At 50.9% G+C, this 25,755-nt stretch overlaps 13 protein-coding genes across 13 annotated transcripts; 7 read left to right on the top strand and 6 right to left on the bottom strand.

Moving 5' to 3' along the window:
• Positions 1–481: 481 nt before the first annotated feature.
• Positions 482–789, bottom strand: HETIRDRAFT_420234 (uncharacterized protein; the record flags this gene model as incomplete). The annotated part of the gene is made up of 2 exons (XM_009551033.1): positions 482–641; positions 716–789. 2 exons carry the CDS (start codon positions 787–789, stop codon positions 482–484), a joined length of 234 nt encoding a protein of 77 aa, XP_009549328.1.
• A 341-nt stretch (positions 790–1,130) lies between these two features.
• Positions 1,131–2,278, top strand: HETIRDRAFT_445822 (uncharacterized protein; the record flags this gene model as incomplete). Its single annotated transcript, XM_009551032.1, has 6 exons — positions 1,131–1,174; positions 1,227–1,406; positions 1,493–1,673; positions 1,744–1,924; positions 1,991–2,100; positions 2,154–2,278. Coding segments are annotated over exons 2-6 (720 nt in total), but the record flags the coding sequence as incomplete, so codon positions are not given.
• Positions 2,279–2,810: 532 nt separating this feature from the next.
• On the bottom strand, positions 2,811–4,439 carry HETIRDRAFT_323504 (uncharacterized protein; the record flags this gene model as incomplete). The annotated part of the gene is made up of 9 exons (XM_009551031.1): positions 2,811–2,964; positions 3,029–3,342; positions 3,397–3,603; positions 3,668–3,729; positions 3,792–3,879; positions 3,941–3,982; positions 4,036–4,067; positions 4,123–4,260; positions 4,331–4,439. The coding sequence occupies 9 exons, from the start codon at positions 4,437–4,439 to the stop codon at positions 2,811–2,813; spliced, it is 1,146 nt and encodes a 381-aa protein (XP_009549326.1).
• Positions 4,440–5,849: 1,410 nt separating this feature from the next.
• On the bottom strand, positions 5,850–7,148 carry HETIRDRAFT_478392 (uncharacterized protein). The gene is made up of 6 exons (XM_009551030.1): positions 6,973–7,148; positions 6,838–6,917; positions 6,744–6,777; positions 6,584–6,680; positions 6,249–6,524; positions 5,850–6,188 (listed from the first exon to the last, which is right to left on the bottom strand). The coding sequence occupies exons 1-5, from the start codon at positions 7,139–7,141 to the stop codon at positions 6,413–6,415; spliced, it is 492 nt and encodes a 163-aa protein (XP_009549325.1). The 5' UTR covers positions 7,142–7,148; the 3' UTR covers positions 5,850–6,188; positions 6,249–6,412.
• Positions 7,149–7,604: 456 nt separating this feature from the next.
• On the top strand, positions 7,605–7,910 carry HETIRDRAFT_420229 (uncharacterized protein; the record flags this gene model as incomplete). The annotated part of the gene is made up of 1 exon (XM_009551029.1): positions 7,605–7,910. One exon carries the CDS (start codon positions 7,605–7,607, stop codon positions 7,908–7,910), a length of 306 nt encoding a protein of 101 aa, XP_009549324.1.
• HETIRDRAFT_441161 (uncharacterized protein) lies at positions 7,646–9,212 on the top strand. Its single transcript, XM_009551028.1, has 5 exons — positions 7,646–7,990; positions 8,049–8,591; positions 8,683–8,827; positions 8,885–8,966; positions 9,024–9,212. Exons 2-3 carry the CDS (start codon positions 8,247–8,249, stop codon positions 8,710–8,712), a joined length of 375 nt encoding a protein of 124 aa, XP_009549323.1. The 5' UTR covers positions 7,646–7,990; positions 8,049–8,246; the 3' UTR covers positions 8,713–8,827; positions 8,885–8,966; positions 9,024–9,212.
• Positions 9,213–10,308: 1,096 nt separating this feature from the next.
• Positions 10,309–10,867, bottom strand: HETIRDRAFT_323027 (uncharacterized protein; the record flags this gene model as incomplete). Its single annotated transcript, XM_009551027.1, has 5 exons — positions 10,309–10,396; positions 10,449–10,552; positions 10,604–10,656; positions 10,719–10,739; positions 10,807–10,867. The coding sequence occupies 5 exons, from the start codon at positions 10,865–10,867 to the stop codon at positions 10,309–10,311; spliced, it is 327 nt and encodes a 108-aa protein (XP_009549322.1).
• A 212-nt stretch (positions 10,868–11,079) lies between these two features.
• On the top strand, positions 11,080–13,583 carry HETIRDRAFT_156028 (uncharacterized protein). The gene is made up of 7 exons (XM_009551026.1): positions 11,080–11,364; positions 11,430–11,665; positions 11,721–11,824; positions 11,932–12,071; positions 12,120–12,303; positions 12,355–12,712; positions 12,771–13,583. The coding sequence occupies exons 1-7, from the start codon at positions 11,193–11,195 to the stop codon at positions 13,401–13,403; spliced, it is 1,827 nt and encodes a 608-aa protein (XP_009549321.1). The 5' UTR covers positions 11,080–11,192; the 3' UTR covers positions 13,404–13,583.
• Positions 13,584–13,626: 43 nt separating this feature from the next.
• Positions 13,627–15,215, bottom strand: HETIRDRAFT_323471 (uncharacterized protein; the record flags this gene model as incomplete). The annotated part of the gene is made up of 7 exons (XM_009551025.1): positions 13,627–13,950; positions 14,003–14,152; positions 14,216–14,421; positions 14,494–14,587; positions 14,642–14,740; positions 14,798–15,070; positions 15,129–15,215. Coding segments are annotated over 7 exons (1,233 nt in total), but the record flags the coding sequence as incomplete, so codon positions are not given.
• A 1,672-nt stretch (positions 15,216–16,887) lies between these two features.
• HETIRDRAFT_243617 (uncharacterized protein) lies at positions 16,888–17,502 on the top strand (the record flags this gene model as incomplete). The annotated part of the gene is made up of 3 exons (XM_009551024.2): positions 16,888–16,969; positions 17,082–17,315; positions 17,378–17,502. Coding segments are annotated over 3 exons (441 nt in total), but the record flags the coding sequence as incomplete, so codon positions are not given.
• A 1,258-nt stretch (positions 17,503–18,760) lies between these two features.
• cox9 (cytochrome c oxidase subunit COX9) lies at positions 18,761–19,075 on the bottom strand (the record flags this gene model as incomplete). The annotated part of the gene is made up of 3 exons (XM_009550490.1): positions 18,761–18,819; positions 18,897–18,919; positions 18,978–19,075. 3 exons carry the CDS (start codon positions 19,073–19,075, stop codon positions 18,761–18,763), a joined length of 180 nt encoding a protein of 59 aa, XP_009548785.1.
• A 143-nt stretch (positions 19,076–19,218) lies between these two features.
• On the top strand, positions 19,219–21,978 carry HETIRDRAFT_64350 (uncharacterized protein). Its single transcript, XM_009550519.1, has 8 exons — positions 19,219–19,458; positions 19,571–19,668; positions 19,783–19,933; positions 20,049–20,342; positions 20,408–20,572; positions 20,635–20,896; positions 20,952–21,204; positions 21,270–21,978. Exons 1-8 carry the CDS (start codon positions 19,380–19,382, stop codon positions 21,309–21,311), a joined length of 1,344 nt encoding a protein of 447 aa, XP_009548814.1. The 5' UTR covers positions 19,219–19,379; the 3' UTR covers positions 21,312–21,978.
• A 583-nt stretch (positions 21,979–22,561) lies between these two features.
• HETIRDRAFT_478374 (uncharacterized protein) lies at positions 22,562–25,560 on the top strand (the record flags this gene model as incomplete). Its single annotated transcript, XM_009551023.1, has 4 exons — positions 22,562–22,790; positions 22,848–22,959; positions 23,020–24,539; positions 24,801–25,560. 4 exons carry the CDS (start codon positions 22,562–22,564, stop codon positions 25,418–25,420), a joined length of 2,481 nt encoding a protein of 826 aa, XP_009549318.1. The 3' UTR covers positions 25,421–25,560.
• Between the last annotated feature and the right edge of the window lie 195 nt (positions 25,561–25,755).

Here is a 25,755-nt window from a genome sequence, read left to right as displayed (position 1 = left end):
GGGAATCCTACGGGAGATGACGTTGCAAGACACATGTAGCATTTTGAGAACATTGCAATTAGAAAGGCATCGATCACATCAACTGATCATTGCTTCTCGATAGCTAGCTCTAAAATCATGAATGTCATTAGTGGCAATGGGTGCCAGTAACGAGAGAAACTATTGAGACAGTAAAGCAGAATAATCGTCAGTGGGTTGAGAAGAGTCCGTGATTAGTGGCTCCGTATAAGCAGCGATAATGTCCCGTTAAGTATTCAAAAGTAGTCCATAGATGCTATGAAGGCCATACAGCACCCAAAAGATTGGTGGGTGATGAATCGATGAATGCCGATACAATGAAAGTCTTGTTGCGCATGAGAATCATGGGTCAGCAGGGAGAATATAACGTCAACCCCATTGGGTATCGAGTACGTACGGAATCAGAAAACATAATCATTATACACCAGACGATGAGGATCGGCGTGCTCTCTGGATTGAATTTCTATTGCACATTCTTGATATAGAGGCTCCGACGGCGAGCGTTCATGAGAACAAAGTCTTCAGGTAACATAGATGTCCGCTCAGGTGCACGCATGGCACGGGTGACGCGCTTCCAGATATTGACGATTCGTCGTTCTAAGAGCTTTGTACAAGCTCGAGGCCTTTGATAGTTGAACACAATTAAGACGGAGAAGTCAAATTTTCACCAATTAACAAACGGATCGTGTCAACGTACCGAAAACTCTCCTCGTGAATTGGCAACATGAATGAGTCAATGATAGGAGCGCGACGAACGATTCGGCCATCCATTATGATACAACTGTGGTGATAATAGAGTCGTAAAGAAGGCGTCTCAAACGGCCAGTAGACTTGATGTAAAAGATACAGGTTGGGAGATGGCGGGGAGCGAGGAGACCTGGTGGCACGACGGTGTTTATATAGTTACGGCGGTCGGACGCTCAAAAATGGAGGACAATGGATTCGCAAAGACAACATCCTGCAGCGCCTCGTTGCATTGTGGTATCAAAGCGGCCAAAAACAAGACGTTGTTTATGCATATGCATATGGTAACGGCTGGTTCAAGCGAGTTCCCACGGTGATCCAGAAGGTGGTGGCACATAATCCATATCTATTTAACGTCAACCGTCTGTGTTCGCATAACCCAATCACTGTCACTATTGTACCTATACTCAAGGTCAGCTGTGAGGAACATTCACTGCTCTGGCCTTTTTCATACACTGTCATAGTCACCAGACGACGCGATTTTGTACAATCGCCACAGAGAGCAGGCCATCACAGACAGAATGCCGCAACTTCACGGCTACAGTGTCACGATCACTTCGCATGGAAGGGAGGTCGAGCACTATGATGTTAAGCTGGAAAATCCAGACACAGTGAGCTGCTATATAGTGAGCGAGTCCGGAATGGTGAGCTCGCCCCTTACATGTTGAACTATTCAACTCAACGAGCCACGAACACCACCATGTACGGCGGCACTCCGTACCAATTCAAGGAGTTTACTGTTCAGTATACTGACTTGCAGGGCAGGCGGACGATGAAGGTCGATGTATTCATCGATGGACGTATGCTTGCGAGCAAGTCTGCAGAGCCAGGAAAGACTCTCTCGATCTGGGGGTCGCGCACGTCGAAGACCACGCGCTCGACGTTCAGGTTCTCGGAAATAACTCTCGTAGGTTCGTCCTCACAGACACCTAGTCTACGCTCTGCGAGCCACATCCACTACTTACATATTCGATACTGAAGATGATGACGATGCGGACGGACTGGTGACGCCACCAAGCATTGGGTCCATCGAAGTGAAGCTATATCGCGCCAGGATCGAGAAATGTAGAATTTCCAGCCGGTCTCATTATCGTCGTTCGGATCCCCCCCAAACGGGGCCTGTATCCGAGAAGAGCAAGAAAGGAGGGTGGCACCAGGTGTCGTAAGTCCAACTTTGTCAGAGTATCGAGCCCTATGCCTATGGACGCTCAGCAAAGGTTCGCTTCAGTTTGGGACGCGACCGTCGATCAGAATGGCAGCCTTCTCCCACCAGGGCTATTCGCTTGGACCCAATAGACGCTCCATACGCAATCTTCCGGTTTAACTATCGACCTAGAGGTATGATCCAGCTTTCATCGTTCAACGAATGGGACCAAGACCGCGTCTTGCAGCGATGCTTCAAGCGGAAAACATAATCCCTCCATTGGGCATGTTGACCAAGCTGAACGTTGAAGCGCTGCAAGCCCCAGTTTGCAAGCGGTCACCCTCGCCGCATATTGCTCGAAATTTGAGTCGAACGCTCACGGCGGAAGCGGGACCGAGCACTCACCATGTTGAACCTGTGAGCACTTACCTGACTGCCCATGACACAGTTTCGCTCCAGTACAAACTTCATGACGATTTGCAGAACAATGTCATCGTTATTTCTAGCGACGAGGAAGACCTATCGTCTCCTAAAGCTGAATGCAGCTCTCCTATTCATTTAGGTCTGGCCGCAGGAGAAATCGTTGATCTGACAATTGACTGAACACCCTTCTCTATTCGCTGATTGTTTATCGCTTGTTGTCACCTTTGCTTTTTTGTTTGCTCTGTGTCACTTACTGGTTCATAACCTCCGCCGTCACCGATCTTTATGTTCTTATTATTGGTTAGTACCAACGCCTCATAATAATCTATATGAATCTATCAAATTCTGATTGATGGTTCGTCCGAGAGAAGCGATAATTCACAGAAGCGAAGCGTCTATACACTGTCTCATACAACTATGCGCCAAAACAGGGAAGTCAATTATCCACGCCCTTGCGAAACCTCCACGAACATCACAATACTTATGCGCCATTTGGCTGCCCAGCGATGCTAATAGCTTCAGTGCCTCCTGGCACAGGCCGCTTCAGTACGCCGGAAATTTGTCGCGCAAGCTGCGTCGAGTCTCCATTGAGCGCCAGATCGAGGAACCACTCCTTGCCGATATAATTTCTCAGCCTGAGATGACAGCGATGATCAGCCACTACTGTTTTATTTGACACAATTAGAGAGCGATGCTGACCCGTCTGGCAACAGCACGACAACGTTGCGACCTTGCGAATTCGCCACGGCCTTTCCCTCCTCCGTCTTCAACCATTCAAGAGCGCCCACGAGAGCACTCCCGCTGCTTCCGCCGACCAATAGTCCTTCTTTCCGCATGAGCAACTTAACGGCAGCAAATGCGTCCGCGTCCGATGTCTTGACCCACGTGTCGATGAGGCCGGGCTCGCGGGAGAGCACGTCCGGCACGAAATCGTATCCAATGCCTTCGACGATATAGGACGCACCGTCGTCAGGATTATTGAGCGAGGCGGGGAGGGCCAAAATGGAGCCTTTCTGTTTTGTCGGGCTTGAGATGATGGGAAAGGAAGATGTGGGAAGGAGACGCACGGGATCTACACCGACAATGATGCAGGCAGAGTTGTGGGTCTTCTTGAGTGCACGGGCTACACCCGAAACGGTGCCACCTGTTCCGGCTCCACCTACGAAGACATCTACCTTGCCTGAAGAAGGGTGTGTCGATGTTGATGGTGTCGATGTTACGGCTTCAATTATTTCTGGCCCCGTTGTCAGCTCGTGTGCCAGTGGATTGTTCACCTTGAGACACGAACGACATAACAAGATAAGTATGAATTGGATAGAATCTGTGAGATAAACGTACATTGCGATATTGGTCGAGGATGATCCCGCCTGGAATTTCCTTCTCCAGACGCTTGGCTACACCTTTGCAAGACCGTTAGGGAATTCAGCCACGAGAGGTCTTGTGCATCGAGTATGGGCTCTACCTATATGGCTTTCTGGGTCATCCCAGGCTGCCTCTGTCGGCGTGCGCACGACCTCGGCGCCGAGCGCGCGCAGGGCAGCCTCTTTCTCCTGTACGCAGAGCGAAGCTCATTGATCGGGACGATGAGGAAAAGCAGACAATATAACGCACAAGCGACATCTTCTGAGGCATCGTAATAATCACCGAATATCCCTTATCTGTAGTATTCAGTATTTGTTCTTCGTCGAAGGCGGTGGAGGGGTTACCTTGATCGCACAGGCCATTGCAAGACCAATCCCTGGAACAATGGGCTGAGATACTGACCATCAAAGATATATGGAAAGTGGGATCACCTGTATTGCCTGATGTTGGCTCAATGACGACGCTTCGCCCAGGGATAAGCTTGCCCTCTGTCTCTGCCGCCTCGACCATTCGCTTCGCGATCCTGTCCTTCACAGAACCACCCGCAGAGGTGTACTCCACCTTGCCCACTGTTCAACCGCAGCGAGTAAGTAGACATGTAAGTTTTTGCGCATCGAGGAGACAAAGTAAGATACACACAGAGGTTACATTTGAGGCCTGCATGATCTGCGATCCTGTCGAGACGGATGAGCGGGGTGTTGCCGACGGCATCGAGTGCAGAGTTGAGGATGGTCTTTGGAGGAGACATGATGGTTTGGGAGGATGGTGGTAAGTGAAGAGATTGGGCCAAGCTGAATTTTTCGAGGAGAGATGAGGAGAGATGACGCGATGAGCCGGATCTTAGCCCTGCGAATCGAGATCCCCAAGGTCCGCGGCGCTGCTGCACACAATCAATTTGGCCAACGACACATCGGAACACATGAACTGTTCAGTTTAAAAGAGTTGAAACGGGTTGTCATTGACGCTGCCAAAAATTACATTGGATATATACTTGTACAACTCCGAATGAAATGGACCCAAGGGATCTTTGAAGGAAAACCAAGTCATGGTGCATGCGAACATGAGATCATACCATTCCACCCACAGACCGGGCGATAGCTTTCTGTCTGTCGGCCAACGCTCGGGGAACGGGAGCTACGCCGTAGCCTTGACAATATTCAGCACATTGTTGTGCATTGAGATCGCAGATGCTTTTCGAGTCAATGAGCGCCGGCAACCCCTGACAAACCGGCGCCAGTCAGATTTTCATCATCGGGAATCTATGAACAGAACCCACACGGTCTTCAACAGGATCGGAACCATCGTTGAATGGTATTGTGTGATAGTCTTGTCCAACTCCGGTACGACCTTGTCGATTGAGGACCTAACACCACTTACATGGGTATGGTTCCATGAATCGTCTGTAGCGAGACGTACCCTCAAAGAGGTCTGATGTACACGAGTAAGTCTGTGATCCATGTTCGCGACTTTACTTTCCAGAGTCGTCAATTAAGTGACAGGATTACCGACTCCGGTGAAAAGACCTGCGATCTGTTGATTCAAAGGTTGTAAAGCGACTTGCAGAGCACCCTGCAAGGTCTGTCCAGCCAAAGGGAGAGCTGCGAGAATGTTATCATTGAAAACTGCCCCGCATATACTTGCCTTGCTGTATAGACAAAGACCACGCACCATCTCCCTCAGAGATGTGTGCCGCCATGACACGGTGTAGGTAGACTTTAGCACGAACCACATCATCCTGAGAGGTCTCAGCTTTCATAGATCCTGTATGGTATGGTAAGAGCTTACGGTCAAACACATAGAAGAAAGTAAAAGCTTACAATACTGAAATTTACTCTATCGCGGTAGGTCAAGGCAGATTTCACATCCTCGAGTGTAGGTTTATCTTGAATTCGATGAGGTGAAGGAATACCTGTGGGTATAGGATAGGGAAGAGCTATGGGTGTCATTGTTTGAAAGAGACCGCGAAGTAGAGAGAGTGGAAGAACTGAGTCGTCGATGACTTCATGGTCACGGTCAACTTGAACTTGCCCGCCTGCATGTGATACCTATCGAAAGCGCGCTAGCGCATAAGCACACCACTCGTGAAGCGGAGACACGCTCCCTCTGTTGATTTGACTGTTACAAGAGACAACGTCAACTTTGCGAGATGCGACCAGGTCAGTCTCAGCATATGTAATTTGAACCGACATGGGCAATGGGCATGGTCTGCTGCATGGAGTACAGTTTAGCACGAGCTACGTCAATTCGAGAGGCGGTCCAGGGATCGCCTTATCTTGTAAGGTGACGGTAGAGCGCAAGAAGCATGTCCAGTTTACATTTGGCATAACCACACGCTGGCTGTGGATCTGTCACGGGATTCGATAACCCTCTTTTGCGTGTTCGGGTGCCGGATGGTCTTGTGCTGATCAAGGGAGGTGATCACCTTCCTTGATCAAAGCTCTGTTAACGTCAGTAGCAGGTACTTCTGAAGACGGTAGTTTGAGGTTCGATGTCAAACCTGCGCATGACATGTTACGAGGAGTTTAGATCGTTCAGATATGACTAGGGATAAACTCACATGGACACAAAACTCCTATCACATCTCGTCGAGTCATTCAGTGTGCCGGCGTTGAATGGCTGAAAATATTTTCGAAACGACACATCTCACGGAGTCCGGGGCATACAAAGAGACGAGGTCGGTGATATAGATACATGAATCGTCGTCAAAGTGAGCGTGCCGGCTCAACGCGATCCCTTTAGTACCTCCGTGAGCAATGGCCAAGGGGTTCCCATCCATGTCGCCAACTCGGTGTGATCCCTGTAAGAGTTGTCCGTATTCGGGTGAATCAGGACGCTGCGGGCAGACGAGCCTGTGAGCTTGACTGTCCAGAGGGCGAAGAGAGAGTCACGAACGAGCACGGTCCACGGTTGACAGCTAGCCACGAAAAGAGCGTTCCAGTCTGGTGTGGGTCGAACGTGTTTACCTCAAACATGGCTGTCGGGTGTGGTCCTGTCATGCATCTCGCCATCAGAAGCAAGCTCGAGGAGCGTATGAGACGCGATCTAGACTTACCGACTGGCTTCTCCCAGAACTTGTAGATACGCAGCTGGAATTCGACGGCTGAAGTTGCGATACGACTCGTTTCAAAGATGTCGAGGCCACATACCTCTGGGAACTCTCGTCTGATACGCTCATGCAGCTCGCGCGCGTACTTCTGCTGGGATTCGACATTCTGCATATAATATACTTGCACAGATATTTTTATCAGGACATGTACCCACAGGGCATGATACCGACATACTGTGAAAATCAAACCCATTGTTCGATGGATCAATAGGTTCAGGGAACTTGTCGTACGCAGCCGATTTAGAAGCCGGCGGGTTGTACAGTGACAGCCCGTCGGAATTCAGCGTCGTGGGCAGAGGCTCCGCACTCTCATAACCTGAGAGGGGTGATCGGTATGAAGACATGGCTAGCAAGGAGGGGAATTCTCGATTGCCGTGGATAAGGTCTCCTCTTTATACGCAATCCTTACCCAGGAACTCAACATTGCCTATAGTTAGTCATGAGGATTACGGGGAGGGGCTACGTGCTTATCAAGTGGGCTGGAGGCATCGAAGAAAAGTCTGACTAAATGGTAGAAAAAGTCAGCATTCAAGGAGTTCCGAAGTGTTAGTTTTGACAGGTCAACAGCGTGTAAAATTCGTTGGAATACGATTGTAAAGGGCAGATCGAGGTGTATGATCAGACCATCAGGAGAGGTTTGTTGTAGGTTTGTCCACACTTTGTCCACTCGGCACTATGCGAGATCGAGGTTTCTCCCGCCTCGGCGTCTTCCGCCTTCTCGCACTATGCCGATGCAGTTGTGGGACCTGACCTGACATTGACCTGACACTCCTTCCGCCCACCATCTCCTGAGCGTTGCGCTCAGTGATGCGGCTTGAGCCTCGCCGCATTGCACCACGGCATGGTTTAACCATCTTTCACTTCATCATCGATTGTCAACAGCAGTGTTGTGCTCCTTGGGCTTCGTCATGTACTGACACCAGAACGAGCGACGTCACTACGCCTGACACTGTTGGCCAACTACATCAATTCCACTCACCTCTGCGAGAACGCGTAAAGCATCTCCGAAGGATTCTGGAGACGATTGCCATCTGCAATCATAGTCGCGGCGGTTTGCATGCGTGTACAGTGGTTGGCTTGGCACACCCAGCGATGACAAGATCAACCATATGACCGGATTGTCGCAGGGCCTGTATGCACTTCCTATGATATTTCTAGGCTCCTTGTTCTTTCTGCATCTGTCATTCCGTACGGTAAGGCACTCATCATACTGTTCTACCTCGACTTACATATTCGCATGCATCAATATAGACTGCTTGAAGTAGCATCTCTATCATGCAGTGACCCCATACTCTTATCGTTCGCTATCTTGCTCGCCATCTTGCTCGCCATCTTGCTTGCCATCTTGCCCGCTTTCTTGCTCGCTTTCTGTCTTTGCCGACTCCCGTCTCAGTCATTATTGCTCGTTCAACGCCCAACTTTGAACTCACCGCTACATCGGCCGCCTCTATGATGTTGCTTGTATTCTGCCACGAAGGGTGTCTCATTTGCTGGCCGTTGTTCACACACGTGATATACTGCGCATTTCTGGTCGATGAGCGCTTGTGCCTTGTCAACGCGTGCGCTCGCTCCATCGCTGCCGTATATATCTTTCCGATGGCTGCCTACAATCGCTTCAGTCTCTCTATGGATCTTATACATCTCGGAGGTTTAGCCATTACGGTCATTTTATGGGCCCTGCCCCGCAACCGGATCGGCGCGGTGAAGATAGCCGTTGGAAGAGACGTATGCGGATTTGGAGACGAGCATAGAACTTGGGATCAACCGACCGGACTTGGAGAATCAATTCGAGGGGTAAGCCTGCATACACAAAATCTTTTCTGCTCTTCGTATAGCTCGGGAGTCTCACCGCGGAACATGTGATTTGGTCGTTTCCATTTGGCAGCATTCGACAAGACTACGTCGACGCGTATAGACGCGCGCATCTGACAGGGACACTCTTCGAGGAGATTATTCAAATGTGCCTTGGATTAAGCTGTCGTGTGCAGTGTGTCCAATGGAGGGCCCAGCGGCTGAGGAAGGACATCATGGTTCGTTCCCCTAGTATCATATCTCATGTCGGTCGCTTCATTCTGCAGTGTTTATAGTTGGCTATCGGTGACCATATGCAAGCTTCGCTTGCTCAAGGGAGTGGAGCACATGTCGAACCCGTCGACAGTGTCATATCCAGTGAGCCTTGTCTCACTCTCTTCCTCGTGAGCTATGTCTTGAAATAGGCAATTTCAGGTTGAACGCGTCTTTGGAACTTTTCTATGCGCACGCTCGCCTCGCTATCGCTAATGCTACATACTTTGTCGACTCACAGAACGTTTGTACTTTGCTCTCATTGCTATGTTTGTAGAGCTCAGGCCCCCTGTCATTTTTACACACAATTTTATGCGGCATGGATATTAGCTTCGCACCGCCATAGAAGTCATCATGAGAGGGATACCATATCGATCTAGGGGTTCATATTCCGTGCACAGACAATGGATATGGACACCCCGAGATGAGTCTTCAATTTCACCACAATTCGTGAAATAACCCGAATGAAGCGCCGCCCCCGCATCACTGGTCCATCTCTCTCTTGGATATTCAAAGGTGTCCCATTGTCCAGCTTTTCCACCTGGTGTACTTACTATTTCGGTTGGCCTGCCTAACACTGGCGCCATCAAGTACGAGCCTGCAACGGAAGCAGTGCACAAGCTTTTACTGTGTTCTGCGGTGTCTAGGTTGGCCTTACGCCGTTCAGGAATTGGACTGCCAGAGTGGGACGCTAGTAATTCAATCCGCATAACAGAGCATGTGCCGACCGCTTCATGGCGTGCACAGCGGTATGGCCTGCGATCGTCTCAATCATCATCACATTCGAGATCTCCAAAGCTATTGATAAAAATGGGAATGAAGGGTGCCAACCGCAAGTTTATCGACGGTATCATCATGTTTGTCCTGTTTCCATCAGTCCCTCCTCGCTCCGTCAGTTCGATACTGAGTTATCTTTGGATCGGATGTTCAGTCCCGTTCCAGTGTGAAATCGAGTAGGTCTTGTTCAGCGGAGTCATTAGTTCGGACCGCCTCGGCATGAAGTTCGCGCAACACAAAGAATCTGCGACGAAGAATCTGGTCTGAAACTCATTTATTGAAGGCGAGAGGTTGGTAGTATTGAAACAATTCGAATTGATACTATGTCGTCAGTAATTTAGTTTCTGTTTACCATCTGTCTCGAAATCAGTCATCCTCTTCCTTTTAAAGGCACGTCTCAATCCGGAGAGCTTTATCCTAACGTTTTCGATATGAAGTTGCGCTCGATGTCTACACTTGAAACAGGCATAATAAGTAGGGGTACGGCATACTAAATCATCACTGCGCCCACCCTAAGAACCCTAAGACTGCGTTCAGACCATGATATATGTTCTTCACGTTCAAAGGCCAATATGGCTCTTGAATGAGAGGCTCAGGCTCAAAGCCTCGTTCGCCAGAGCCGTAGCGGTGCACTGATCACCCGAATATAGTTCATCGACTCTGTAAGACATCATGAGTGAGTACTACTAGCCCCCAGAACCGTTCCTCTAGTGACGAAATTCGCGAATCCCAACCGAGAATCCATATCGTCGATTGACCTTCCCGGAGTTCGTTAATCAGCCGCATGGCGAGCGATCATAAAGGACAGACCATTTCTTCATCTCGCTTGCCCATGTAATCTCACGGGTCTCTGGAGCCCGAATCGAAGCTGAGAAAATTCCAAAGGCAAGAGACAATAGTGTTTCCAATATTATCTGTTGGAGCATAAGATGCCGTTGCAAGGGATGATATAAAAGTGGACTGACGTCGAAGGGCAGTAAATCCTCTGGCCTTCCCAACGCCTTTAGATGTGACAAGTCTATAAAAACATGCGTTCACTGTGATAAACATTCAATTTTGGGAAAGCCAGCTAGCACATACGTTCATACGTAGAAAACGCCGCTACAGTGGTATTGAGGGGAAGGTTAGCTGGTGTCTGACGACAACGTTAGCCTTGAGAGATCCATACCGTGCAGAAGTAATGCGATTGAAAATGATAGCAACACATTTCCGAGAAGCTGTTTTGCCATCTCCGCTGTTCACCTCTCAAGAACTACAGCCAGCGCAAGCCTCGCTGCCTCGAGGATCTGGCTGGGAGATGATGAGGGGTTATGACGTAAGTCGCTAGTCGCTGGGTACCCAGATGCTGTTCGAACCGGTTCGAACCGGTGAACCGAGCACGTGGAGCGAAAAGACTTCCAGCCGTGACACACTGAAGCCCACATCTGTTGCACAACCACGACTTACAGCCAGACGGAACCTGACACTCTCTTTTCCCCTACAATCCTCTTATTCGAAGTTGTGATCTGTAACGGCATAGCGTTGACATTGAAAGCGTTGCTTATAGCCGCCGCAATGGCATCTTCAGTTTTTTACAAGTTCAATTCTCAGAGAGACGAGTCTCGGGTGACCTTCAATGGTACAGGCATCTCAGTCTTTGATCTCAAGAAAGAAATTATTCTCGCAAGTGGTCTCAGTAAGGCCACAGATTTTGACCTGTGTATTTTTGATTCATCATCAGGCGAGGGTGCGCACACTACATCTTGCTTCTGGTACGACCTTCAATGACGTCCCAATCACCCCCACGTACAGAGTTCAGAGACGACTCCCATATCATCCCACGTTCCACATCTGTGATCGCCAAGCGCCGTCCCGCAGCGCGTAATGGGAAGGGCAATGTTGCTGTCTATCTCGCTGGCGCTGCTCCTGAAACTACAGGGAAATCTGGTAACTCTTCCAATAATGCATCCTCGTGGCATAAAGGCTCTATGTCGAGGCGGTTTGATGGCAAGGAAGAACCTCCCAAACCACTACCCAAACCAGCTACTGTGCGTCTGGAAAACTCCCTCGCAAGTCTCCCCTGATCTCATCTTGTAGGAAAAGGTGCCTCTCACATCTATCGCGAAGGGTGACGAATCCGCCGCCATGGCTGCTATGTTTCAAGCCCAGTCAGCTGTCTGGGAGGAGACCCAGGAAAAAATGTCACAGTTGGTGTCGCCTCTGCGCGGTTTTCTCGTGTCTCGTAGAATAGTCTTCTCTAATGAACCATTTGCTTTACTTTCTGTGTTGGCTGGTTCGCTGCCGCGTTGAACAGCGCCACTCGTATTTACACTAATACTCGTGGAACGGGTTTCAATCGCGGTGGGAAGCCTTTTACGCCTCATCACCAGCATCACCAACAATCGGACCGTCCTCTGCCTCCTAGTTATGTGTGTTATCGATGTGGACAGAAAGGTTCGTGGCGGGCGTGTTTCATATACGCATGTCCTAATCCCCTGTCAGGCCATTGGATTCAGGATTGCCCGACAAATAGTGACCGAGAATTCGATAACAAACCTCGTATCAAGCGTACGACGGGCATCCCTCGTAGTTTCTTAAAAGCTGTAGACAACCCTGCGGGGAGTCAAATCGGCTCAGGAATCATGGTTACCCCTGAGGGAGGATATGTTGTTGCACAGCCCGACTCGTGAGTAACAAGTCTTCGAATTGCGTCAGGTCCTCACATATCCAATGGCAGAGCATCGTGGCAAAAGCAGGTCACCCGTCCCAAGGGCCTCACAGAATCAGATATTCGCGAACGGCCCTCTAAAGACCCATCCATTGTCTGCTCAGTTGACAACAGAATCTTTCGCGATGCCGTCAAGACCCCTTGCTGTAGTACATCATATTGCGAAGAGTGTATCCAGACGCATCTATTGGAGAAAGATTTTCTTTGTCCGAAGTGTGGCACGAAGATCGCGTCGCTTGATAAGCTCGCGGTAGACAAGCCGACAAGGGCGAAGGTTCTCGACTATATTGACAAAGAGATTGAGTCGAGTAAAGAGGAGGAGAGTCAAACGAACGGTAATTCTACGCCTGTTCCGATAACAAGCCAGGTATATTTCCAGCTCAATTGCCTAGCGATGTAGTCTCACGCCGACGCTTTGCACACAGACACCCGCATCTGACGCCGCGAACAGCAACCCCCAGCTTTCTGATGAACAACAACAAGAGGCCGAGTTCTATCAGAACCAGCCCTCTCTCTCAGCCGACATCGCGATGTCCCAAATGATCGTCGACAGCATCCCGCAACTGCAAGCGCAAATCCACCAGATCTCACAAATGCTCCAAAATCCAACGCTCCCCAACCACGTGCGACAACAGACGGAGATGCAACATCACCAGCTCCAGATCCAGCTCTCTCAGGCGCAGACGATCGCGGCAGCCTTTGCCATGCAGATGAGCACGCAGATGCCCATGCAAGTGCCCATGCAAGTGCCCATGCCCATGCCCATGCCCATGCAGGTGCCGCCTGGCCCAAAGAGCGATTTTCGCGGGGGCAACCCCAATGCCAGCGGTAGCGGTAATGGGGTGAGTAACGTGGGCAATGGTGTTGTGGGGAATCCCGGAAACGGCATGTGGACCAATCCTTTCTCGAATCAGCAGCCTGCAGGACATGATTCTGCGTACCAGCGACTGCCGCTCAACAATCGCCGACGGAACGTGAAGCGTGACCGGCCCTTGGACTTTTTGGAGATGGGCCAAGAGGCCGAAAGAGAAGGAAAAATTGCGAGATATTGGGAGTGAGGTCATCGCTGTAACAGGTTCGGTAAGTATGGTGCGGGTATTCGGACGACCGGAAGATGTTCCTGCATGCCATATCATGCTCGTGGATCTGACCCGGAGGGAGTTACTTTCTTGTTTACTTTTATAACAATTGTGTGTATATTTCGCCACTTCAGAAGAATATATTTTCATTGAAATTGGAAGCTACGATCACAGACTCTGCCAGCAAGCAGGATTCGTGAAATTAGACGGCAGTGGTGATACCGGTGATTGAGCCATTTGAGACATGCCCCGACGGCACTTTCTTTAACAGCTGCTGCTGAAAATTCTCTCGGGAAGCAATCAACTGAATGGAAGCCGGTGAGGTTAGTATACGCAGATAAAAAATGCACAAAAACCGACGCTCGCAGCGCACCTCTTTCTGTCGCAAGATCATTCCATCTAGGAAAATTTCCAACGAAATCTTGAAGTCCTCGATCCGCTCCTGCTCGAACCGTGCGACCTCCGATTTGACGAGCTTCGATACGTGATCGAATGCCTGCTTAGCGTCGAGAGCCCGTCGTTCGGCCTGCACGCAAAGCCAGTCAATATTGTATTCCAGCAGCATACGAGAGACGTACATCTGCGATTTGGCTGAGCGAATGACCGAGGCGCTCTGATGGGATGCGCCCTTGCGCACGATTGCGTTCATGATTGAGTTTGACCCTGCGCAGGTCATTATCGGCATTCTGCCATGCGTGATACGTCCGCACACGTGAGCTGAACGCCATCTGCTCGTCAAAAAAGCGTCAGCCTCGACTGTAGCATCAGAAAGGAATTGGCAAAATACGCACTCGAACAGAGTTTATCAATCTTGCGTACTCATCAGCAGTTCCGAGAAGCGTGACGACGTCCTGCTTGGCCTGCTCTGCCTCTATCTCTCGTGCTTTCTTCTCTACCTCCGCGAGTGCGGCCAAAGAACTCGATAGAGACTGCCCAAGGTCTGAAGCGGCAAGATCACTGACGGTTTGTGCAAATTCGCCTTCGGCTGCAGCCAGTTCTATGTCAAAACAATCACGAGAAGGACCCGTGATGAGTTAAGAGGAGACAGGCGCGAAAGGGCACACTGCACCTGATCGGTGCTTGGAAACCATCTCGATGGCTTTCACAAGCGCACGGAGCTGGACCTCGAGCGTGTCAAGATAAGCCTTTTGTCTATCAAACCACTATATTGTTTATGAGGATATATATCACTGCAGTCATATGGTAAGTGTACCGACCTCGTCCGTCTCGACAAACCGAGGCCCAGCAATTGACTGACCAATGGTAGCCATCAAGCCGCCGCGCTCTTGCTGTTGTTCTGCCTTCCGGTGCTTGATCTACAAATGTATTCTACTGTATCAGGTGCACCCCTTTCAAGTGTTACGAGCACTCACGTCCAACGAAAAAGTGTCACTTTCCAAGAAGAGCTTCAAGTCCGCGTCCTTTCCGAGCACAGGGTGGTTTGCTATCTTTGCGATGCAATTCTCCAGAGCCTGCCTCCGCTGGGCGACGAATTGGTCGTCAAATCTACCGAAAGGGTTCTTCTCTGGTACTGGGGGAACGACGACTCCAGGGTTGTTGAGCGATAGCGTCTCGTAGAGCCATAGGAAATCAGAGTATCGACGAAGGACGGAGAAGGTGGATTTCGAGAACAGAGGAGATGTGGTCTATCCGAATACATGCATCGACTGAGCAACCGGCGGATGCGGCTAACTAAGGACTTACGCGTGTATGTACGGTGTACATTGTGTACCCTCGAATAGGATCGCCTACCTTTTGTGGGTCATCGACGGAGATAATAAACTCAGGCTGCAACCCTCCTTTCTTCGATGGCTCTGGTGGTATCAGCGACGTCTATGATGATAGTAACGTAAGTATTACAGATTGCTGACGTCGCGCAGTCACTGACCGGGTCGCTCGTAACAGGCCTTGGCCTTAAGGGTTTGTCGTCATCGTCATCGTCCTCGTCATCTTGTTCTTGCGCTACTTTCCTCGCGGGTGAGCTAACAAATGCGCTCTGTGATCCATCCCACCCATTGAAGCTCTCACCGCCAAGGGCGAGACTCGTGAACGAGCGATCAAAGGAACTTTGTGGCTGCTCAAGCGGTGATACAACAGCGCGCGGGGGATCCGTCTTGGGCGTGGACTGAGAGAAAGAGCTCGAGTGGTAGGAAGTTTGACGTTGGGGCAAGCGGGCAGAGGTAGGAGGTGAAAAGGAGGTCGGGGAAGCAAAAGTAGGAGAAGCGACGTTCACTGAGGGAGTGGTGGGTGACTTCGGCGATGGGGGGGATGCAGAGCTCGAGCTCGAGCTGGACGTCGTAATGGGCGGGGGGCGCGCGTGCTCAGCGTGCTCAGCATGATCGATGCTTTCGCGGAAACCAGAGGACGACGGAGTCGGCGGCTCGTTCTCGATGCTCTCGCGGAAGCCAGAGGTCCGAGGAGACGTGATGAGCGACGCTTGCTCCTGCTCCTCGTCAGATAAATTCGCGTTCGCTAAGTCTAGCGGGTCGGCAGGAACATCTACCGGCGAAGATGCACGAACTTCGTGCGAGTTTGTGGTCGGTGTGATCGATTCTTCTTGCTCAAATGGCTCGAACGTGGATGTGGATGAGCCGAATTCTTGCGCTGGGAGATCTGAGGACCGCAGGTAGCTAGTCCACGGGTCTGGCGAATGCGAACGCGGTTTCGCGAACGGGTCCTCGAAGGGATTCTCCTCCAATGCCCTCAGGGAGGACTGTTTCAAGAGGTCGTCAAAGCCGTCCATGTCGTGTCGAGGAACAAATGACAGCCTATAGGTTTGGTATGGACTACTTCAAGTCATCACGCTGACACGACTTGGAGCTCGTTACATTTCGGTCACACAACGGATATAGCTACAAACTTGAAAACAATCGCATTGGCTTTTCCTAGATGGAAAATTCGTATGTCCTAGGTGGAGAAACGGTCGCTTTGAATGCGTCTCAGCTAATTACTGTAGCAGATGTTATGCAGTATGACACCTATCAGGTAACAGGCATGTAAATTATTTAATATTTCATCTCACTGTGTAAGTAGTTGTCGTCAGTAGTTGACAACGTTGACTAGTACTGTAAGTGGTGGCTGCTACAAACCAAGGTTGTTAGCCCATTTCCTCTTCTTCTCATCTACCATGTCGACTCAACCATCAGCTTCACAAGCCTCTTGGGCTGTGGTAACACATCCCATGGCGCCGCCCGATCCCAATTCTTCGATGTCTTCGATACTTCTCGCCTCCCTGACGCATCTGCAATCACTCTCCCTCACTTTGTTCCAGTCCCTCTCTCCCCCACAGACGAAGCCACCACCTCCGCCATTGCTTGGTACAAGTGCGCTCATAGATGCGGATGCAGCTCTTGCATCGGCTCTACAGCTTGCTCGTGCACATCAGGTGCGTCAACGACGCATTGAGACACTCAAAAGCGAGGTGTTAGAGCTGGAGGGGCGCTGGCGTGACGTCGTGCAAGCCCTAGAGGACGGGAGACGGGAGCTAGAAGCTATCGTCACCGAGGGTGATACGCGAATTGGGGAGATTCATCGCGCACGGGAGGGTGCGTTCTTCCATTTCCAGCTCTATCCGATTTTACTTGGGTATTTTCCTTGTATTGACTTGCGATGCTGACACTGATGTCTATGTTTGCACCCCTACGCACATGCATGCAGCTGCCATCCCGTACCCTGAGCTGTTAGCCTACGCGCAGAGCTTAAGTGCCTTCACATCCGCACCACCAAATATGCCCGAAACCGCGCCTCCAGGACTGCCGCAGGCTCCACCACCACTCTTCTTCCCTCCATTTCCGAACGAAGAGAAGATGCGCCGTGGACACCTCAACGCTGAAGCTCCCCTCGGCGTCCCGGGCGAGACGCACTCCGTCGGACGCCGTACGTCCTCTCGCTGTCCCCCTTCTCCACTGACTTGTGGCCATCGCTGACTGCTCGTGTTCTTCTTGAATTCGCAGCACCGTCGCCGTCATCTCCTACAGATCAGCTTGCGCACGCGCACGCAAATCCGTACCGCCCGCACGACTCGCGTCCGCCGGTCGAGATATTCGATCTCGATCTCGACCTGAACCCCGACCTATAACCCCAGCTTCACGCACGGACACGAATTTCTGCCATCCAGCTGCGCGTCTTTGCAGTATCTTTGTTGAACGATTGATGCACGGGTACCGCAAAGCCAGTTCCGTTGTGATGCCACGCAATTCCGTTTGCGTTGTAGCCCTTTGCCGAGCCTGTTCTCCGCGCGTGCATGTACACGTATATCCGGCCTCGATGATTTGTGGCCCTGACGGAAATACGGTCGTGTCTGTCAGCATGCCCTGTGTTGATTTATCCCGGGCAGGGTGGGGTACAAGAAGTTCCCTACGAGTATCCCATATGCACACATCTTCGATGCCTCGAATTACTACGCGCAGCACAATAGATCTTGCTGCAGCCTAGTCTCCACAGCTGACCTTACAGAAGACAGTCGTTCTGACTTGGTTGACATCAATGGGATCTGTATTTTTGCTTTCGCTCGCTCATCGAAATTGGAAGTGACGGCAAGCCATATTCCAACAACGTATCAGAGATAGAGATTCGAAGTCCAACGACATCCTGTAATAACTACTTAGGCACGCTTTGTCTCGTGAGGGGGACCATAAACGGCGATTTATACCTTCCCTTCGCAATACACCGCACAGTCAGTCACTCAGCCATCGCGATGCAAATATGAATAACACCTGCGGTGCCGGTAGTGTTGTCAGCAGTAGTTTGGCAGCTGGGAAGAACGTCATCCACGATCATGGGTTCAGGCATTGGTTCGTATGTCGAGTTTCGTAGATTTTACGCGTGACGACGATTGGTGCATCCATCAATTATTAGGATAGAGCATATCAGGTGGACAATGATGTTGCCTCGGTTACGAGAGTGGTGATTACTATTTCATGATGCTGCAGAGGCACGCTGAAATAATGCTCAAGTTCCTGCGATGATGGAAACCATCTGTGACCTCATCACTCTAATAGCCGACAAGGCCATTTTGTCTGTCATAGTCATTGACGTTAGTCCAAGCGAGGGTACGATAATAGAATCACGCACAACTTGAGGCGGGTTGGCGAAGAGCGAACCAATGATGTGACTGAAAGGTGAGGCGACAAGTCTTTGTAGACCAACCGCCTTCTGTTGAGTTAAGTACTAGAGGCAGTCAAGGCCGTTCGAGCCAGTTCTAGGCGGACCTACGCGCCCAAGGCCTAGACACATCTTCAAGTCATCAGGCAAGGAATGGATAATGAGAAAATCGCTCCAGGTGCGTTGGATAGTGCGACAATCGACATTTGCAAATTATCAGTTATGAACACTCTTCATGCCTCTAACTGCCTGCGACGCTCCAGCTTGAGGTAGTACTCCTCATGACGTTGCACTATTCGAAGAATCAGAACCGACGATACAAGAGATAGTGCAAAGGCATTTTGCGGAAAGATGGTGTCTACTGCTCACCATGCTTCAGATGAACGCCATACCTGTTTCAGGAGGCGTCAGCCTCGTTCAACGACACAAATTGGAAGAAAGAGTGCTCACCAGAAAGCGTAACCGAACGAGACACCGAGGCCCATGGCGACGGTGAGGTCGAGCCAGAAGCGCTTTCTGAGCTTGCCAGTGATAGGAGCGATGGGCATTGTGATGGATGGTTGTTTTGGAGCAGGAGAGAGTCGGAATCGGGCGTCTAACAGGGTTGCAAGCAGGGCACAAACAAGTACAAATCGAGGCTGCTCGAGGCTGCTGCATGCGTCGCTTCGCTTCGCGCCACACCTTTGTCCTCAGCCATCCCACTAACACCCACATTACACCGTTTGGCCTGCTCAAGCAAGTCGCTCTGAGCAGTTAGAATATTCAGTTTAAGTCCCATTTGGCTAAGCGGTCACCTCAGAACTTCATCAACCACATCAAGATTCTCCCACTCCCAGCTCATCCAATACATCTATGGATCCTGACGCGTCTGGCGGCTGGCGATTTGCACAATGTTTTGGAGACAAGGGAGAGGTAGAAGACATCACAGAAGGTACGATCTTCTACGCTGCTCGGCGTTGTCGTATTACCCCGCACCTTGTGTCGCGCCTCGCCCGGCGTTCGTACGCTTATCAAGCACTTATATTGCTTAATCTTCATCCTAGCCGACATCATCTCCACTGTCGAATTCGACTCGACAGGTAACTATCTCGCAACAGGCGACAAGGGTGGGCGGGTAGTGCTGTTCGAGCGAAATGACATGGTGCGTACTCCTCGTGTCAGATCTCACCTGCAACCCCCAAGATGACCAATCCTGCCCCTCCGCCTGTCAATCGCTCGGTCCATTGCTCGATATATTTCATCCGTGGGTCTGCAGAAAAAAGGATGCGAGTACAAGTTCTACACCGAGTTCCAGTCACATGAACCAGAATTCGACTACCTCAAGTCGCTGGAAATCGAGGAGAAGATCAACAAGATCAGATGGTGCAAACGCCAGAATTCTGCCCACTTTTTGCTTTCAACCAACGGTCAGCCTTTGTTCTGTATTTGCCGTTCACTCGATCTCATTCACTACACAACCCCTTATATTTCCATGACCTCACCATCTTTCCCGGTTTGGCGCGTACCGGACATCTTCATCAGACAAAACCATCAAGCTTTGGAAAGTCTTCGAGAAGTCGTTGCGGGTAGTATCAGAATCGAACTTGACAGATGGCCAGCGGTCGCTACCACCACCATCGTTGAAACAGCATCTGCGGTTACCCCGTATGGCGCATCAAGACAACATCATCGCTGCCGTTCCCCGCAAAGTATACTCCAATGCACACGCCTACCACATCCATTCCATTGCTGTCAATTCCGACCAGGAAACATATGTATCGGCAGATGACCTGAGAATAAACCTCTGGAATTTGAATATTTCTGACCGGAGCTTTAGTGCGTAGTTTTCGTTCGTTATGGCTAGATGATAAGTGGCTTATTAGCGCCATTTCTATCTGCAGATATCGTGGACATCAAACCCGTCAATATGGAGGAGTTGACGGAGGTCATTACTGCCGCCGAGTTTCATCCAACACAATGCAATGTGTTCATGTATTCCAGCTCGAAAAGCAACATCAAGCTTGCGGACATGCGTGACTCCGCACTCTGCGACCGCCACGCCAAGCGTGAGTTTAAACCTACTATGCATTCCGTTTTACAGCGATAGCTAAAGCGAAGGCACTGACAGTGTTTGAGGAGGAGGAGGATCCCGCAAACCGGTCATTCTTCTCGGAGATCATCTCATCCATCTCGGATGTCAAGTTCAGTCGGGATGGTCGGTATATCCTTTCGCGAGACTATCTCAATCTGAAAATTTGGGATGTCAACATGGAGTCACGACCGGTGAAGACCATCCCGATCCACGACCATCTTCGGGGGAAACTCTGCGATCTATACGAGAATGATTGCATCTTTGACAAGTTTGAGTGTACGTGGAGTGGGGATGATAAGTGCGTTTCAACGTCTCGTCACCAGAGCATCGAAAGCTGACGTGGTGGCATCTAGACACGTCCTGACGGGCTCCTACCACAACTACCTGCGTATATTCGACGTGGAGACATTAAACGACGTTGTACTCCAGGCGGATAAATCCGCGTTCAAGGCGAAGAAGATTGGTGGGCCGCTACCGGGAAATAACAAGCTAGGGCAGAAGAATGGCATGCGTCCAGGGTTGAAGGATGCAATGCAGTTGGAGACGCTTGATTTCAACAAGAAGATTCTACACGCAAGCTGGCACCCACGGGAGAATACAATTGCAGTACGTTGTTGAACCGTCCCCCTCGCTCCCTCCACACAATTTTTTATACTGACATCGTCATCTAGATCGCGGCAACGAACAACTTGTTCTTGTACAGTGCGGCATGATTGCTTTCAGGGCTGCCCGCCATCTGTCCTCCATATATCACACTCCTTCGGCCTCTTCACTCAATGTACTCCACGCATCGCAGGACGACAACACCTGCGTCTCATCTTATATATTACCATTCGCCGTTCGTGTCATGATCAACTTCAGCAGGGGCGATCGCTACTGCGTGCAACCGGGTGACGACTAGAGTTCAAGACGGGAAATCGGGACATTTATGGAGGAAGGCGTTACAGACCGAACGCTTGCTGTTTCTTGTGTTATGTTTTCTTTTTTGGCATTCTTTCATCCTTTCCCTCGCTTCGATACTGCACAGCCTTGCTATTATTTCTCAATCGACAGCCTTGTTCATGATTTATATATCGATCCCCACCCTTTCACACCTTCTTTCCTGCATGCTGTTCATCTTTTTTGTCGTCCTTACGCCTCTCCTCTCTGTCGTTCCCATTCTCGTCTCGTTCTTCGTCGTGGCCCGTTGTTCCTACTCTCGGTCGCCCACTCTCTCGTTGCCGCCATATACGTACTCATCCATCCTTACCCAACCTTCCTTAGGACTTGTCAAGCACGCAGAAGAGAAAAGAGAAGAGAGCACGTAGAGGATATACATTCTGTGCAACGTCTGCGGCGGTGCACAGGGAGAAGTAATGAAATAAATGGGTTTTGTATTATATTTTCCTGATGTGTCGCACGTCGTAGACATGAACATGGAGTTCAGCAGTCGCTCCATCAATGAGGCTGGCTGTAGCACTAGCATGTACTCACTACTGGTTGTATTCAAGCGTTTCAAAGCAGTCGGTAATCCGTGATTTATACTAGCGAATGTCAACAATAAGTACAGGACTATTAATGCGAATAGATGAAGAGAAAAAAAATGTGTGCCCTAACCAAAACGTCTGCCAAGTGGGAAAATCGTGGATAGACGATCTGCTGTCAGGGTAAGAAAAAAAATCGGGTCAATCTCGCCGCGTAGTTTAACGCGAAGGCAGGAGGTAAGCTGCACAGGGCGTAGATAAACACGGCGTCAGAGTACACACATGACAAAACTTTCTAGCATGTCAAAATGGAGGAGCAAATACGATGGATTAATGGCTCTGATCGCTGAAGACGTCGAGGAGGTCAAGCAAAGAAGAGGGCTCTCAACCTGGTACTTATACCACGCGTTATTTTGACATGTTTGGATTTGGGAACATAGCGGCGCCGCTAACCATCAACCTCGACGGCGTTTCCGCTCTATACACGTACTTGCGACGATATGTCCGCACGAAATATCGCAGCAGGGCATGCCCTACCCCCCAACCCAGAATGGCTGGATTTTGACCGGACAGACGGCAACGAAAGCCAGTTGCCGACGAATACGCAGGAGGTAGTGGATAGCGATGGGCAAGTGAACTACATGAAACCTGTCCTCATGGGAGATGGCCCCAACATCCACTGGAGAACCCAGGTTGCGTCGAAGGTCGCGGAGAAAATGGGATTGCCTAGTGTGTAGTCTGCAGTTTGGTACAGACGGACATGCTCAAGCTGACGTCTCAATCCAGCTGGTAAAAACTACGTTTTGAGGAATTGGCCAGCAGGCTATGCAATGTTTGACCATCATAAGGGCAAGAAAAGTGCTCCTCGGCATGACTTGTATCTCTTTGGTTCGCGGACGTTTTCGTATTTCTAATCCAATGCCTCGCTCATACGTATGATAGGTAGCGTTCACGCCAGACGCTTCCGATCCATTCCCGAATTTGTCCCTCATGCGCTATGGCTCATGACCGACCCCTTTCTCGATCGAGCTAACTGTGAATGCAAATACTGTGCAAAACAGCCTCAGCGAGTCATCAGTGAAAATCTAGGCTTCAGAGCTCCTCGCCCGTCATCACCCTCAGCGGCGACCGCAACAGCATCCCGTCGTTCAGTCAGGGAGCAACGTCCACGCGCGCCGCGCGAATATCAGAAACCGTATACAGCCGTCCGTCGGATACCGAAGCCTATCAAACCAACTGGGCCCACTCAGGTGATTGTGCACGAGCGGCACAACGACCTCCAGGCCCTATCCGAAGAGTTGGATATGGGATATCGTAAATGGTTTAGGGAAGGAGAGGTCATTTGGTGTGCGCTCGACCCTCCCATCCAGGGACCTGAGGTGACCATCACGTTCTGGCCGGGAATAGTGGAGGAGTCGACTATCAAGTCGGAGATTATTCCTCGTGCTGGGTCGCCTGTGACGAACCCTACCGACATTGATGCGGATCCGGACGCGGAGGCCGACGCAGATCCGGACTTCGTTATGGCGAACGGCACACCGCATTCGTCTCTCATACAAGAATCAGAGAGGCTCCCTCCGTGGACAGTCCGTCAAAGGAGCCTGTACAAGGTCAAGCTACTTGGCATCCTGCACCATTACGTCGTCCGAGAAGAAGACGCCCTTCCGTACCAGGCTTACGCACCCTCAGCGCAGCTGATCTCGGCCATGCAGGATGTCCCCATAGAAAGATTGACTCTTAACGAGGAGAAGATCGCTGCATTTAATCCTTGCCCCATGCCTGCGCAGGACACAAATGTCGACATTCAATCATCCATAGCCCAATTCGAGGAGGCGGCAGCACCTTACTCAATTGCTGTGGAAATCGCTGCCGGCATTGCGAGCTTTTGGAATCCAACGGACGAGTGGGATTATAAGATGACCATTCCGCCACCATCTCCTCCACGGCCACCCTCGGGCGCTACGTTGCACTCCCTTCTGACTAGCGCAACACTGGGCGGCGGCGCCTCTGGATCTTCGGTGCCTGGCACCCTACCAGCGAGCGAGCAGATGCTCAGTTCTCGCATGATGAGTCAAGCTCCTCCAGCTTCGACGTTCACTCAGACGCGATTCCAAGGTCTCTGGTGGGGCGTTGAGCGCATCTGGGTCGATGAACTCGTGCGACTCAAAGCCGCACGCCGACAGGTTGCCCCAACTGGCGCACCTAACATCTATCCTGCCTCAGGTCCCTCTCAGGAGACCCTCAAAGAAATGATAGAAGAGCTAGGACAAGTGGAAGGCAGCGCTGCCCACGCTCAGATGGGAGCGATGGATCGTGGGCTGTTCATGAAAATCGAGGGCATCTTTACGGTGGACGTCCCAAAAGAGGATGGACCGGGAGCGAAGAAAGAGTGCAGAGTGTGCGGGATGCTATATGAACTCGCAGATGAGAAATGGGAGGAGACGGACGCGACGCCCGTCCCAGAAGTAAATGGGAAGGGTCAGGAGGTCCAGTCAAACCCCGTTCCGAATCCAAGCTACCAGGATAGTCTTACATCGGCTGGCTTCAACCCAGCGGACCCCCCGAGTACGCCAATCAAGCAGACCCAGTCTGTGGAACTTGATGCAGGGGCACCGTTTATGTCTACCCCATCGCCCATGAAGCATGCCCCGCTACCCAGCCCAGACACTGCCGTCCCAATAAGCCAGACCATGTCTTCCACACTCACGGCAATCGCCTCCCAACCCGAAATATCCCAAGCATCCTCCTCCGCTCTGCCTCCCCCTCAGGTTCCACCACTATCACTTTCCCGCCTTGCCTCGTCGGAGTCTGCGAATGCTGCGCTCTCCGGGCCTGGCGGCGCATCGGCAGAATACGCCCTCCCGAAGCCGCCGCACGGCTTCAAGTTCCGGCCCATCCTCCACCCTGGCCACGAGGTCGTCATCTCCGTCACGCTCATCTCCGGGCGGTACTACCCCGGCCTGATCGCTCACCCGCTCCTGCGCCCACTTGCGCGTGACCTGCAGCGCAACGCGCGCGAGCAGTACTCTGAGGAAACGACGAACCTACTCTCGCTTGAGGGCCTGTGTCCCGGGTTCTATAACGCGGTGGACCCGACGCGATGGAAAGCGAGTCGGATCGCGATGGTGAAGGAGGCGGACCGCGAGAACAAAGCTGCGATCTGGAGGAATTGGGATATGAAGCTGAGGGAGAAGGATGCGAAAATCAAGGGGGAGGGGGTGGGTGATTTGGACGTAGAAATGAGTAATCAGCCGCTGGGGGCGTCGGCCACGGCTGCAGGCTCTGCTGCAGAGGCGGGACCGTCGACGGACCCAGGGCCATCGACTTTTGTGAGCGCCGGCGCTGTCGCCGTCGCCTAATCCATGTACGATGGTTGTCAGTGCAAGTTTGTCTTTTTAGATCATCCACTCTATTGTATTCTAATTCGAGTTTTGACGTCGATATCAAGTTCTTGGTCCTATGTGGTTCTCTGCGTAATCTTTATCTTGGCCCATGGTGAACCATGCGAGTATAGACTTTTTCGAACCGCTCCTTCGGGGTTCAAGCGAACATTGAAGTTCCGGATATAGTACGTGGTATGTAAAGCAGCGACTGGCTACATACACAGTCAAAGGTAACATGTCGCTCATCGCAAACGGGTATATGCAGAGCCGAGTATGACGCCTAATCAGAGATACATGCAAGTCATGCATAG

The sequence above is a fragment of the Heterobasidion irregulare genome (assembly GCF_000320585.1).
Source record: "Heterobasidion irregulare TC 32-1 unplaced genomic scaffold scaffold_08, whole genome shotgun sequence".
Classification (NCBI taxonomy): domain Eukaryota; kingdom Fungi; phylum Basidiomycota; class Agaricomycetes; order Russulales; family Bondarzewiaceae; genus Heterobasidion; species Heterobasidion irregulare.
This window is presented reverse-complemented; position numbering and strand designations above follow the sequence as displayed.